The sequence below is a fragment of the Cheilinus undulatus genome, linkage group 8, assembly GCF_018320785.1.
Source record: "Cheilinus undulatus linkage group 8, ASM1832078v1, whole genome shotgun sequence".
Classification (NCBI taxonomy): domain Eukaryota; kingdom Metazoa; phylum Chordata; class Actinopteri; order Labriformes; family Labridae; genus Cheilinus; species Cheilinus undulatus.
The window spans coordinates 30,497,612-30,510,851 of NC_054872.1; the positions used below are offsets into that span (position 1 = coordinate 30,497,612).

Here is a 13,240-nt window from a genome sequence, read left to right on the forward strand (position 1 = left end):
TACTCATATCTGTTCACGCCCCATTATTTGTTGACGGCTGGTGTTCCTCAGTAATGCTGATATCAGCCTGTGCTGATGTTAAACCAATGCATCAGTGCAGTCTTAATACTGGTATTTTCCAACTTTTCATGGCAACACAACTTGTATATGCAGACACTGTTATTCATCTAATTGCAAAGACCATCAATTATTTACTGCAGTTTAGAGAGCATACAATACTATAGAAGGAAACATTTTCCTTCTGTCCTACATTGGATTAAGACGGAACATAATGCTTTGAAATTAATTACAAGTATGAATGCATGCATTTCTCAGTTTTGTTAAAGTGCACACTGCCACCTGCTGTATCATAAGTAGATTATAGTGCATACTTCACATTTGGTGCATTAAATGTCTTTTATTGTGCTGGTGAGATTGGCAGAACTGTTCTGTCAGGACTATATGATCAAAGCCTTTTTCAGTCAGTAACAATAGAATTCTGTAATACCTACATCCAGGTAAATATTTGTGCTTTGAAGTGTATGTAAAATGTTAAATATTATTTTATCACAGCCATATTCAGCACCAGCAGACTCTTCAAATTGTACCAGTAGATCTTTGATAAGCTAAAATCAGTTTTTCTTCTTTTTTTTTTTTTTTTTAACTTGACTTCTTTTATGGATTCGACTTTTTTGAAGTCACATTGAAAGGGTGCACTGAATTTGTAAGTCAGTTGCTGGATTTTCTGCATCATTCACTCAATGATGCAGACAATGCAGACAATTTTGAATGGTCAACACAGGTTGACCATTCAAAATTGTTTTAATTTTGTGGTTTTAAGTTGTATTTATGTTTAGATGTCTGGATCTTTGGCTCCTTCTTGGATTCTGCATAAAAATCTCACCTCCTCTTCTTCTTTGTCTGCCTTTTTTCAGCTGATAACAATCACCGCTTGAATCTCTTCTATCTGGCCAATGATGTGATACAGAACTGCAAAAGAAAGAACGCCATTGTGTACCGTTCAGCCTTCGCAGAAGTCCTTCCCAATGCTGCTCAGCTCATCAAGTGAGTAAACAGTGTCTTTAGAAGTGTGGGACCAACATTTAACATGCATGTTTTAATCTATGAAGCAGTTACAGCTAAATATCCAGTCTGAAAGAAGGACAGCTTTCTGCTGGTGTTGAGTTGTACTTTGTTTTTTGTGCAGAGATGGGAAAGTCCGAAAGTCAGTGGAGAGGATCTTTCAGATTTGGGAGGAGAGGAGCGTGTATCCTGAAGATGTCATCTCACAGTTCAAAGCCGGCTTGAACAAAAAGGAAAAAGAGCGAGAGAAGCAGAAGGAAAAAGAAAAGGAGCGAGAGAAGGAGAAAGTAAAGGAAAAAGAAAAGGAGACTCCTCCGACATCTGGTAAGTTTGGTGTTTTTTCCAAGCTTTTATGTTCAAATATTGCAAAACTGAAATTCTTTTAAATTCAGATTCAGTTTTTTACCTTATAAAAAAACTGAATTTACAATTCATATTGTGATATTCTGCTTTCATTGTCCAGCCCCGATCAACAAAGCTGCCCAAAAGGCCAAGATTTTAGAAGAATTTACAGTAAGTCTGCATGGATGAGTGTAAAGCATCATAAGGACCTTTTATTTTTGGTCATCTTCACTAATCCACTCTTTTAAACACCTTTTTTTGCAGCCTAATGCCCTCATTGAGCAGTTGTCTAAGTATAAGCGGGCAGTTGCAGAAGAGGAGTTCAGAGAGAAACAGCTGGCCACCCTCAGGGTGGATGTCTGCAGCACAGAGGCCCTAAAGAGACTGAAAGGTTAGACATGACTGTAAATCTCCACCTTCAAACTTTTTTGTTATGCACCTTTCTGCACAATGCAGCAAACATACCTTGGAACATGTCATGCCTTTCACAAGTTATATGACCTTTGGGGGAGTTTCAGCAGGAGTATTTGTGATTTCATTACTTTAGTAGGAAGTAATTCCCATTAAAATAGTTAAAGACATGGTTATGCCTATCAAAAGAAAGCGTGAAGTTGTTTTAGGTTTGTGCCGTAAAATAAAGCTTTGACCTAGAGCTGCACAATTAATTGAATTTAATTGTAATCAAGATTTTAACCATCCTATGATCAAAGACACACATTTGTTGGAGATTATCTACACTTTACATAAGTGTTCCACCCATGAAAATCTGTACATGGTCATCTATTTTATATATATATATATATATATATATATATATATATATATATATATATATATATATATATATATTATAAAAACACTGCCCTAAAATCCTATCTGGTACAACTTTAATCTGCTAATTCTGCTCCACACCTCTCATCTCTTCTCCGTGAGTGAACACACACACAAACATGAACAGACACACACACTGCCTGCACTTCATACATCAGCCTCTGCTCTGCCATTTCTATTAAGTGTGAACTGCTTTATTGGTAAAATTAATCAGTATAGATGCCGAAATAAAAAAACTCAAATCATGATGATCATTTTGATCAGAATCATGCAGCCCTGGATTGAACACAAGTTTGATATTTGTGAATATTTTATTGTAAATTGTTTAGTAGAAGCAGTTATAGTGACAGAAGTCTGAGCACGTCTCATTATCAAATGAATAACTAATGAAGTTAAACAATCAGTCTAAATTCAGTTTTGAATTAAATCACATGACTTTGTAAACGTTTGTACACAATATAAAATACACAATATGTATTTTTAGCACATACTTTAATTAATAACATGATTTTAATTTGACTTTGAAATTGATTTCTTGTATCATATTAGATTGAAACTGATGTTTGTTTTGTTTGTTTGTCAACTGTCTCCCAGACAAAGCAGGAGGGAACAAATTTGCAAAGGACTTTGAGGATGGGAGTCTGAAGCTGCAGGAGTTTGTTGGCTTCCTTGACAAAGAATTGAAAAAAGGGCCTCCCCTACTGGAGGCTTTGGGAAATGCTGACATTTTCTACGAGATGCAGTACAAGGAAGTTAAAATTGTGGCCAATGTGAGTGTATAATAGCATTTTGTTTTCATGACTGAAACATCTGATAATATAAAGATTACAAGCTAAAGTTAGTATTTTTGTGGTGCCAGCTCTCTGTGTAATTAGAAAATAAATTTAATTTACCATCAAGTTATTCTTCAGCTAATACTAGAAGGAAAATTAAAAGTTACAGCAAAACATTTGTTCATGCTTACATTATTTCTCTTACTTCTTCTGTTTGAATCTTCCCGCTGATCCTCTCAGGCATACAGTGCGTTTGCCAACCGTGTGACCAGTCTCAAGAGGAAACTGGATTCGCTAAAGGCAACTCTTCCTGGACCTGAGGACTCTCCCATCCCCTCGCCATCTGAGGATGCCCCCTCTCCCACTGGCTCTGACTCCCCCTTCCTGGGACTGGGTCCTAGCAGAGCCCAGGTGGATCCAGAACTGGATGGCAAGGCCATGGATGAAGGAGAACTGCCATGTGACAACAGGGACATGGAGGACATGGACATGTCTGATGAAGAGGCTGATGGTGCCACAATAGGGGGTTAGTGGTTACAGGGGATGGTTACAAAACTTTTATTAAACAGTGGGATCATAACTTTAATTTTTGGTCCACATTAGGCTGACCAGTTTCAAGTGTTGATTTGAAAATGTATCAACTCTTTGAATTTATTTTACTAGCAGGTGAGAAGAAAGACAAGTTGTCTGCTGCTGTTACCAAGGCTACAAAGTCAGACACGGCAGCAAAGGCTCCGACCACACCAACTAAAGCTTCTAAAGCCAACACTACTGCGTCTGCCATGGCAACCCCAGTGACCCCCACCTCTGGTCCAGTAACACCTCTGGGAGTGAATCTGGAGAAAGTGGACCTGGGAAAGATCAGCTCTATTCTGAACTCGCTCACCTCTGCCATGAAAAATACAGGTAAGTTTAGGGGCGGGGCATAAGGAAAAAAAGGTCATCTGAAGCCACTGCTTAAAGTTTGATACAAGACTCTTTCTGGAATAGAAGTGATATAAAATCGGATCCTTTTTGATGTTCTGACAAATTTTTAAATGATTACTGGTAATGTTTTCCTTTTCCTTTGAGTGATAGGAAACTATGGTTGTATTAATGATAACAATCTAGAGCCTGTTGTCCTGTGTAGCACTGAGAGGCTTCAACTATTTTCCACATGTATTTCTTTTGAAAAGGTAACTATTTCCTGTGCACAAGACAGATATTTCAACAATTTAAATAGGGTGTACATTATTATTGGTATGATATCGGTATCGACAGATATTCGTGTAATAATTTAGGTAAAATCTGTATCTTCTGCTGATATTTGCAACTAATATTTTGGCTATCAAATCTGCATATATCAGCTGTAAATATTGGAACAGATAAGTTAGTGGAGTTTTAGGCTGGACCATTTGACTTCAGCTGAAGTCTTTTTCTTTATTTGTCCTCATTCCTTAAAATTCAAGGTATGTTTTAAGGACAGAAATGTATTCATTTGTTCATCCTCAAACTTCAAAGCTTGGTATGGTCACCATGAAATGTTTCTTTTCATATATTTATCACACTGAGGATAAAGTGACTCATATTATTGCAAGGCTGGCCAAATAATTGGCATTTATATTAAATGGAAGTATGGCCTACTGCAATTCTCAAATCACTGAATAGCAGCAATTCTGCTATTCTGTGATATTCAGCAGTATTTCTAAGCTGATATTTGTATCATAAGCAGTGTTTCCCACAGGATTTCAGGAGACTATAATGAGGGGATCCCAACCTATCTAGGGGCGTTAGGGGGCACGCTCCCCTGGGAAAAAAAAAACATTTGACATTTTGAAGTTAAATGCATCGATCTGTTGAACTTATCTATCAAAATGAAATTGGTTGGCAGATTCTAATTCCAAGTTTTTCCTGGTCTAATCTGATCAGAGGTTGCACTGGACTTTGTTGTCCATCGTTTTGACGGAAAGGGTTGTAAAAATTCCATCATGCTGTTTTACAATCCATTATAATTTTCTCTTTAATATCTGTAATATAATATAATTCATATGACTTTATTAGTAGTGTTCAATTTATGAAGCACCCTTTCCCGACTATGAACACAGGCAGCACAGCGTTTACTCCTCGTCACATTTTACGCAGTGATGGTGGAGCAACAATAACTGTTTTCAAGCAAGCAACTATGAACTGCACCATTTAATGTCAAGATGTTGTAGTTTTGGGACCATAGCCATTAACAAGTTGTTAAAAAGCTGCACTATAAAGCTGTGCGCATTTTTGTCTGCTCCACAAGATTTCTTATCATTACCACATGCTGAATTATTATAAATGAAACAAAAAAAAGGACAACTTGATGTGACAATCACATCCTCCTCCCCCAGGCTCCGTCTACAAATGTGCATGTGACAACTTCGGACTGATTTAACTCCTATAAAAATGGTAATATAACAGACTTTATTTATGTTAGTCATCATTTATTAACTCCTATGGTAATAGTTTTGAAAAATGAATATAATGGACTTTATTTAGGTTAAGCGTCATGAATTAAGCCAGACTTCTGATCACTTAGCTAAAGTTCACTGTATGATCTCATAAATACTACAGAGTGTTCACCAGCTGCTCTCATCAACATCATAATTATACTTTTTGTGATAAGGTGAAGAGTATATAAAGAGAACATTATTTCCTAGAAATCACTGTGTAATTGCTCAGCCTTTGTGTGCTGATGATTCGTTCTAGTGGCTGCACACAAATGGGAAAATAAATCATAAGAAAAATGATTTCTTCAATCTAAAATTGAGCCACTGTTTATGAGATTATGTCTTCAATTTCTGCAATGTACTCATTGATTAACATTCTGCATACCAACCTGTTTCCCTCTGACGTACAAAGACATCTCCAGCAGCCTCTCAGTGTGCTGTCAGCACAAAGATCGACATTCTTTTGCTGATCTACAGTGTCAAAGTCAGTGTTAGAGTCCAATGGCTACAAGATTTTTTGATAAATTAAATAATCTCGTTGATAGTCCATGTGTGCAAAATGGAAAAGGTCTATGCATCCATCTGCATGAGAGAGCTGAAATGCAGGGTCATCTTCATAGTCAGTCAAAATGACAGCCTTCATAATTCTCTGTCATCCCTCCAAAAAATCCATCAATAATGGAGAATTTTCAGTAAACACAACCTCTGAAGCTGATGCCATAGATTACTTTTTGTCCTGCTTTAATCAGATTTTATAATCTTATATGTTCATAATAAAGCACTGAGTGTCTATCAATATTTTATTTAGAAAACAATCTTTAAAACTGCAGCAGCAGGTCACATGACTGACTCTGGTTTTAACCATGTAACCTCCACCTGGAAATTGTGTCATACCCTATATTTCCTGTATTCTTGTTTATTTTTATTCCATAATTTATGCTCGAGCTGTTATTTTCTGTTTGTTTGCCTAACTAAAACAATATCTTCTTACATGGTGCATGAATTGCATGTCTGTGTTAAGTTTACATTACTACAGATGTTTACAGCTTCTGTGTTCTCTTTTAACTCCTGAAAGATTTATGAATTACCCAACAAACAACTGAAATCAGAGACTGTTTCACTCATCTAGAGCTGAATGTCTTACACCTGACTGCCTCGTTCCCTCTCTCTGCCTAATTATTGGGTGCAAAGAGTTTTAACATGTTTAATATCGCTATAAATGGTCTTTTGTTATTATTTCCTCTACAGTGATACGTCTGGCTAAAGCTCAGTCTTCTCACTACTTTTTTTGCATTTGAATATGGGTCAGAATGATCACAATTAGATATATATATTTTTAAATCATTCAGCCCTGGTATAAAAGTACTTATTTTGGATTAAATTGCATAAATTAACATTTCTAAAACAAAGTTCTTCTGACTGAAAAAAATTGGATCTGGCTTAGTTTGACCTAAAACTTCAAACGTGATGACTGTGGCTCACTGGTAAAGCTGGTTGTTTCGCAGCAGGGAGTTTGGCAGCTCAAACCCAGCACACGTAGTCAGCATATTAAAATTTCCTTGAGCAAGACACTGAACCCAAAACTGGCACAGACTGCAGTGTGTGAATGTGTTTCAGTGGGTCTGATGGGGACTTTGCACATCACGCCTTTGCTGTCTGTGTATACATTTGTGTAAATGGGTGATCTTAACCCTGAAATACTAAATTATCTGAGCCTCATTTTTAACCCATCTGCCTCTGTCTTTAAATTTGTCTCTGCAGCCAGCCCTGCTGGGCCAACTCCTGCAACGCCCACCACTCCTTCTGGCCAATCAGCCTCCAAAGTGACACCAACCAGCCCTGCTCTGGCCAGCATCTTGTCAAAAGTAGACATCACACCTGAAGGCATTCTCAATGCTTTGTCCAAAACAAACTCACCTGGTAAAAAGCATGATTTGATTTATAAATAATACTGAAGCACTATTGGTCCTTTTTGCCTATGTTATCATCTCTTTTTCCTATTTCTGTCTTGCTGCAGGTTTGTCCTCTCTTCTGCAAAGTGTGACAAACTCAGCCTCTGCTCCCCCCAACCGAACCTCTCCAGAATCATCAACAGTAAAAGCTCTGCTCAGCCCGACTACCCCAAAACCTAAACCCACCCTGGGTAACAACCTTAAACGAGACACACCTGGGAGAGCCAGAGTCTGGGAGAAAGAGAGACAGCTGTCCCCTCCTCCTCCACCCCCTCCTCGTCCTTCTGTCCCTTCTGTCTCACCCCCCAGTCTAGAGTCAAAAATCAACAGTTTCCTGCAGGGTAATCCAGGCTTTAGTCTCGCTCTTGGTGACGTCAGTCCTGACGGGGTAGATGGGACCCCGGTGAGAGACGAGGCTGCTGGCACTCCCACCCAAGATGAGATTATGGACACACCAGGGAGTGTACCAGAATCTCTGGCATCATCTGGAGGTCATACGCTCTCACCTACAGCTTACCGTGGTGAACCTTGGGATGCTGTGATAACACCATCAGGAAGCAACAGCAACGGTGACTTTGTGAGCTCGTCCTCCTCTTCTCGGTATGGGAAGAGTGGAACAAAATCAAAAGAGGATGAAGTGAGGAAGCAGGTCTCCTCCTCACCTAGTAATGACAAAAAAGATAGACAGGACAGCCAGCTAAGGACTCTGGGAAACAACAGAGGGTTGGGAGAAAGGAGACTCTCTGCAGGCTCTCGTAAGACGAGCACCGGCTCAGACGAAAGTGGTCTGAGTGGAAAACGAGAGGAGAAGGGAAAAGGTGAAGAGTCTCCTGTAGCGGAGGAAAAGGAAGGCCAGTATCATCGTATTGAGACGCTAGTGTCACCCTGCACTGAAGGGGCACCCATCCAAACTCTAGGCTACTCTAATCGCCCACTCACCGGAGAGCGCATCAAGACAGTAGAGAGCATCCGTGTAATTGGGCGAGGCTCTCGGAGAGGTGGTGGGGTTGGCGGTCGGCCAGGGGGAGCAATGTGGTATGAGGAGGAGGAATATATGGAAGCCATGGAAGCTCAGTCCTCCTCACCTGATGACCCCGCCCCTCCTATGAACACTGAAGACATGACCCCCAACATGCCTCCCCCTCTTCCACATCTCCTCCTGGCACATCCTCCCCCTCCCCCGTTCCCAATGCCCTACCACACAGACAGCCTGCAGTCTCCGCCTCCATCGCTCCTCCACCATCCTCCTCCCACATCCCCTTTCTTCGCCGTTCCTCCTCCCATCCCTCGACCTCCTCCACCTCCTATGCCACAGCGCCTTTCTCCACCACCTTCCCATGCTGTGGTGCCCTCTGCGGTCATGGTGGGGGGAGTGTTGGTCCCTGTGGACCGTTCTCTGACTCTTCCTCTCCCTGTTAGACCTGAAGGTGCAGAACGAGGTGGGTTGGCACCCAGAGGAGGCAAAGTAGGCCCTCCACCCCTCATGCCTTCACTGCTGGGCGAGCCCCCTAAGCTGCTCCGCCCTGGCACAGTTAAAGAACCTTTCTCTCCCCGCCATGCCCCCCCTCTGCTCCGCCTCCCAGGTAACCCAGGTGTTCCTCTCCCATTGCTGGGCAGAGTGAAGGAGCCTTTAAATCTACCTCTTCCTTCTCCCTCTCCCTCCCCCACATCCTCCACCCCCTCACCCTCCACCCCCAACTCCCCTGCAGTCGACACAGTCCCCTCTCGCCTACCTGCCCCTTCTCTCCACAAGCCCCCTGCTAGTCCACCGGCTCAGTCCCGCAACCAAGCCCCTAACCCCGTTCCCCTCCTCAACCTCCCCACTACCCGTCCCCCAATCCTCTCTGCCCCCATCCCACAGAGACCTCTGCTGCGAGGCCGAACACCCTCTCAGCATCATAACCAAGATCGTCAAACAGGGAGGTTTCGTGGGGGCAAGCGAGCTGGTGGTCCTTATACAGGTGGTCCCTTCCATGCACAGAAGAGACCCTTCTTCCCCCCTCGCTACTGAAGTGGTCATCTATGAAAGGCTGAAGTACAAACAACGCTGCACTAAAATGCAGAGTGTGTTTTAGCCCTGCTGGTATGAGCCCAGATATCTTAACTCTGTCAAACAGTTTGAATTAAAACTACCTTAGGTTTTGTGTAAATAGCTGATTAAAACTTCATGCTTCAGCTAGACAGCCAGACAGTCATCCTACAGTGTACAGTCCAGCTATGAGGTTATCAGTTACAGAAAAGAGTGTTGTGTAACAACCTCAGTCTATCACGTTTTCCTTCTCCTCATATACACTAGATTAGTGGCATCAGGTGGCACAAGAGTGGCATCATTTTCAGAACAAACCTTGAAATAGACAATAACAGCAGTAATCAAAAAAACAAAACAAAACAATTTTATTAAGTTTGCCTACCTTTGTCATTTTTGAATACGTGACCTGAGAGAGCAGGAGTGTAAAAGAGTCATGTGTATGTTTAATGTGTTACTGGGTAAAGAACATAAAAGCAGCAGTTTGATGTTTAAGGAAATCAGCTCATTTGGCTTCTTACGATTGATCTTACCATACAAAATTAACCACAGCGGGCAAAGTGTATTGAGCCTATGCCCTAATTTGCAAAATACAAAGGGAACTGACTGGCAAAACCAGGGGCTTGAACCAAGTTACTGCCACTAACCAAAGTACCTACAAGCTTAACGATTAAACACCGTAATCGCTCAGATAGTCCACAGATTCTTGTGTCAGTTAGGAGCAGATACTGATGTTTATGGAAAGTTCAGAGACTGTTGTGTTAGTTTTCCTTACATCTTCTTGCACCTCTCCTCATCTGCTCTGCAAATCTGATTGAAGGCGCTGCGGTTTTACCCCTAAATCCACTAGATGCATGTTCGGTCTGTCTCCACTCTGTTCCGGAAACAAAGCCAATAGGTTTCACTTTTAATCAATCAGAGTGCTTCCGCTGGCTCCACTGTAGACAGCCTCTGCTCCATCGCAGCTCTGGCAGTCCAGAGCCCTCTGCAGCAGATACGCTGCACTTCTATTTTGACAGACCACTGTGCATCAGTTTAGCACAGAAAAGATAGAGTGAGGCAGGAAGTTTCACCAAAACCAAATCAAAATATCCATTTAAATTTCTGAATAAAATACTGAGTGTTGATGCTAAACAAATGCCAGATCGCATTTCACTTTCCTGTATCAACAAAATACATAATGGGGCATAGCCAAGCCGAGAGTCAACAGGTTAAAGGGACAAGAAGAATCGTTAAAGTTAATCTAAACTGTACTTTTCAGGCACATTAAAATAATCTAAGTGCATTTATGTACAAATAGGGCACTTTCTCATGGTAAAAGCACAAATATCTAAATGAAAGGACAAAAAAAGAGACAAATCCAAGTAAGTTCACTTTTCTCAAACTCCTGCAGTTTGGAAAAATAGCTTCACGAGTGTTTATAGCACTTTAATAGTATCTTTCTTGCACGTCTGTGTACATTCTGTAATTACTGCGTGAACTCCTCTGTCTCTGGGCAGAGCAGTTTGGTGATACTGTTCAGTGCTGTGCATTGAAAACGTAGTAAGTGTTGACTGATGGTGGGACATGCAGTCCAACTGCAGCGCAGTGGTGACGGACTGGAGACGGACCGAATGGAAGTCCGGGGTTAGTCAACAAAGTTGTCAATCATGGAATAATGTCCACTCTCTAAAACAAAACTACTATGAAAAATGAACAATTGGACATAAATCAGCATGATAGCTAAATTACAACAGAATCTCTAACCTGATGTGTTTAAACTGCATTGTTAGACCTGTGTCCCATCTGTTAACATGGAGGTTTCAGGGGTATAACCTATACCGCAGCCCCTCAGTAGAGGGAGCACTAAATATTTTGGCTTCACAGCCAGGCAGCTGTTGGTGAATCTTCTTATAAAATCTGTTTTGTACTAAATCTAGGAGGAGATGATTAACACAACTCTATCTTTACATTAAAAAACAAAGTCTAGCTCAACTTCACATAAAAACTGGAATCCAAGAAGCTTGTCTGCAACTATCTGTATTGAGAAGATTAAAAACAACACTGACACCTCTGAATCTCAAGAGATTAATGCTCACAACTATGACTATAAATTAATCTGCTCATTTACTCCATACAGAAGTTGAAGTTTAACAATAAACAGTGAAAGTTTGAATTCCATATCAATAAGACTTTTGATCACTGCTAGCAGCTACTAAAAAGCAGGTTACCTTATAAGATGATTATGTTATCTGATTGCCCTATTTCTAGTGTTTATGCTGAACTATGCTTACAATATCCTCTACCCTAGCAGCATTTTAAAAAGACAACAAAGGTCAATGGTATTTCCCAAAACATCAGACTGTTCTTTGAAAGTGTTTGACTGATGTGATGAAAGGTTTTAGATAAGCTTTTCTTTATCTGTGAGTGTTCGGGTGTGTTATGTGTCCTAAGATGGTGTCTTTATTTCAAATGACAACATTTGTGTTCCAGCCTAGGTCAATGCTTGTTCTCTTTTTTCCAGGGTTCCTGCTGTAAATAGTGTTTTTCTTGCTCAATCTTTCTACCTTCTATCTCTTTCACTGTATATCTCCTTAGCTTGTAAATATAAAAAAACTAAGATGATACAGCATTTTCTCTTCAAGCTCTTGTTTCTGTTAATGAGGACTTTGATCAGCACTCACGCTCGCCGTATTTACTGTGATCGCGGCCTTGGATAAGCTTTAGCCCCAGAAGAATTTCTCTGCAGTGTCAGTCACTCCTGCAGAAGCGGAAGGAGAAGATAATGCTGTTTTCTTATTTCCATCATAAATGTCTGCCTGTGCGCACTTCAAGTTAGACTGAGTCATGAAGATACTCAGTAGTGGATGGAGGGTGGGGGGAGGTATTTAAGCTTGAACCACACTCACACTTGGCTTCAAAGTGTACTGACTTGAATAAAATCCAGAGTTTCAATTCAACTGGGGGGGAGGTACTTTATTTGGTCGCTATTCATGACTTGAATTGCGCCGTTGTAATCTAATAGCGCTGTTCAGCTGTTTTTGTTTCTGTCTTTTTCACCATAGAAACAGTCTTCACATAGCAACCCAGCTGCTGCTGTTCATATTGCGTTTTCATGAATTAACTTTTATTATTTTGGCTGTACTTGTGTACCTGACTGAATCAGCCATTTTCACTTTGCAGCAGCCATCACAGATGGTGTTGGGGGGGGGGGCAAAAACATTTCAGCTAATTGGGGCTATTTTGACAGTAGTGCATTGAAATAATCCAGCTGTTTTGGCGCTGTCCCTTGTTTTGTTTCTTTGCTATTTTCTTTCTTTTGACCTCAACCCCCCATGCTTACCAAAGCACTCACATGGAGAGGGGATTATCTCTGATGTGAAAGTACATTTCATCAAGATGCACCTGCATACGTTCCTCTATGAAACTGAGGACTAGATACATTGTAAAAATGTAATAATAAGGAACTCATTTGTCACTACAGTTTTGGCACATCATCAGAGTTCTGATTTTTTTTCTGAATGTTTTAAAAGTCTGTCACCAGCCTCTGTTAAGTGTGTGTTTATTATGTGCATAATGACAAACCCAATTCTATGCACAGAGAGCAAGCTTTATTCATTTTTGTAAACTCCCTCCTGCCTACCAAGTACCTACAAAGTTCACCATTTTAGTTGTCCCTGTACATAAGCTTTCAACGTTTTTCTTCACCTCTGACTAATTGAGTTTGAAATTGAGCTTGTCACATTTCTGATTGCCTGTGTACACTGGAACAGTTGAATTTCTCCTACCGCTGTGCTCATCAATGATGCTGTATCA

The 13,240-nt window shown here is 40.7% G+C and overlaps 1 protein-coding gene across 4 annotated transcripts in view; it reads left to right on the forward strand.

Annotated features, from left to right (window-relative positions):
- Positions 1 to 13,240, forward strand: part of rprd2b (regulation of nuclear pre-mRNA domain containing 2b) — a 33,179-nt gene that overhangs the window by 15,461 nt on the left and 4,478 nt on the right. Inside the window, exons 2-11 of one of the 4 annotated variants that reach the window (XR_005992281.1) lie at positions 915 to 1,044; positions 1,187 to 1,386; positions 1,526 to 1,575; positions 1,669 to 1,795; positions 2,830 to 3,005; positions 3,249 to 3,534; positions 3,672 to 3,914; positions 7,229 to 7,387; positions 7,485 to 9,502; positions 11,949 to 13,202. Coding sequence is in view for 2 of the 4 variants with exons in the window: in XM_041794516.1 (XP_041650450.1) it covers positions 915 to 1,044; positions 1,187 to 1,386; positions 1,526 to 1,575; positions 1,669 to 1,795; positions 2,830 to 3,005; positions 3,249 to 3,534; positions 3,672 to 3,914; positions 7,229 to 7,387; positions 7,485 to 9,430 (3,317 nt within the window). In the remaining 2 variants the exon portion in view is untranslated. Of the gene's footprint in view, positions 1 to 914; positions 1,045 to 1,186; positions 1,387 to 1,525; positions 1,576 to 1,668; positions 1,796 to 2,829; positions 3,006 to 3,248; positions 3,535 to 3,671; positions 3,915 to 7,228; positions 7,388 to 7,484; positions 13,203 to 13,240 lie in introns of those variants that run through there. The other 3 variants (XR_005992280.1, XM_041794516.1, XM_041794517.1) reach the window with 3 other exon arrangements.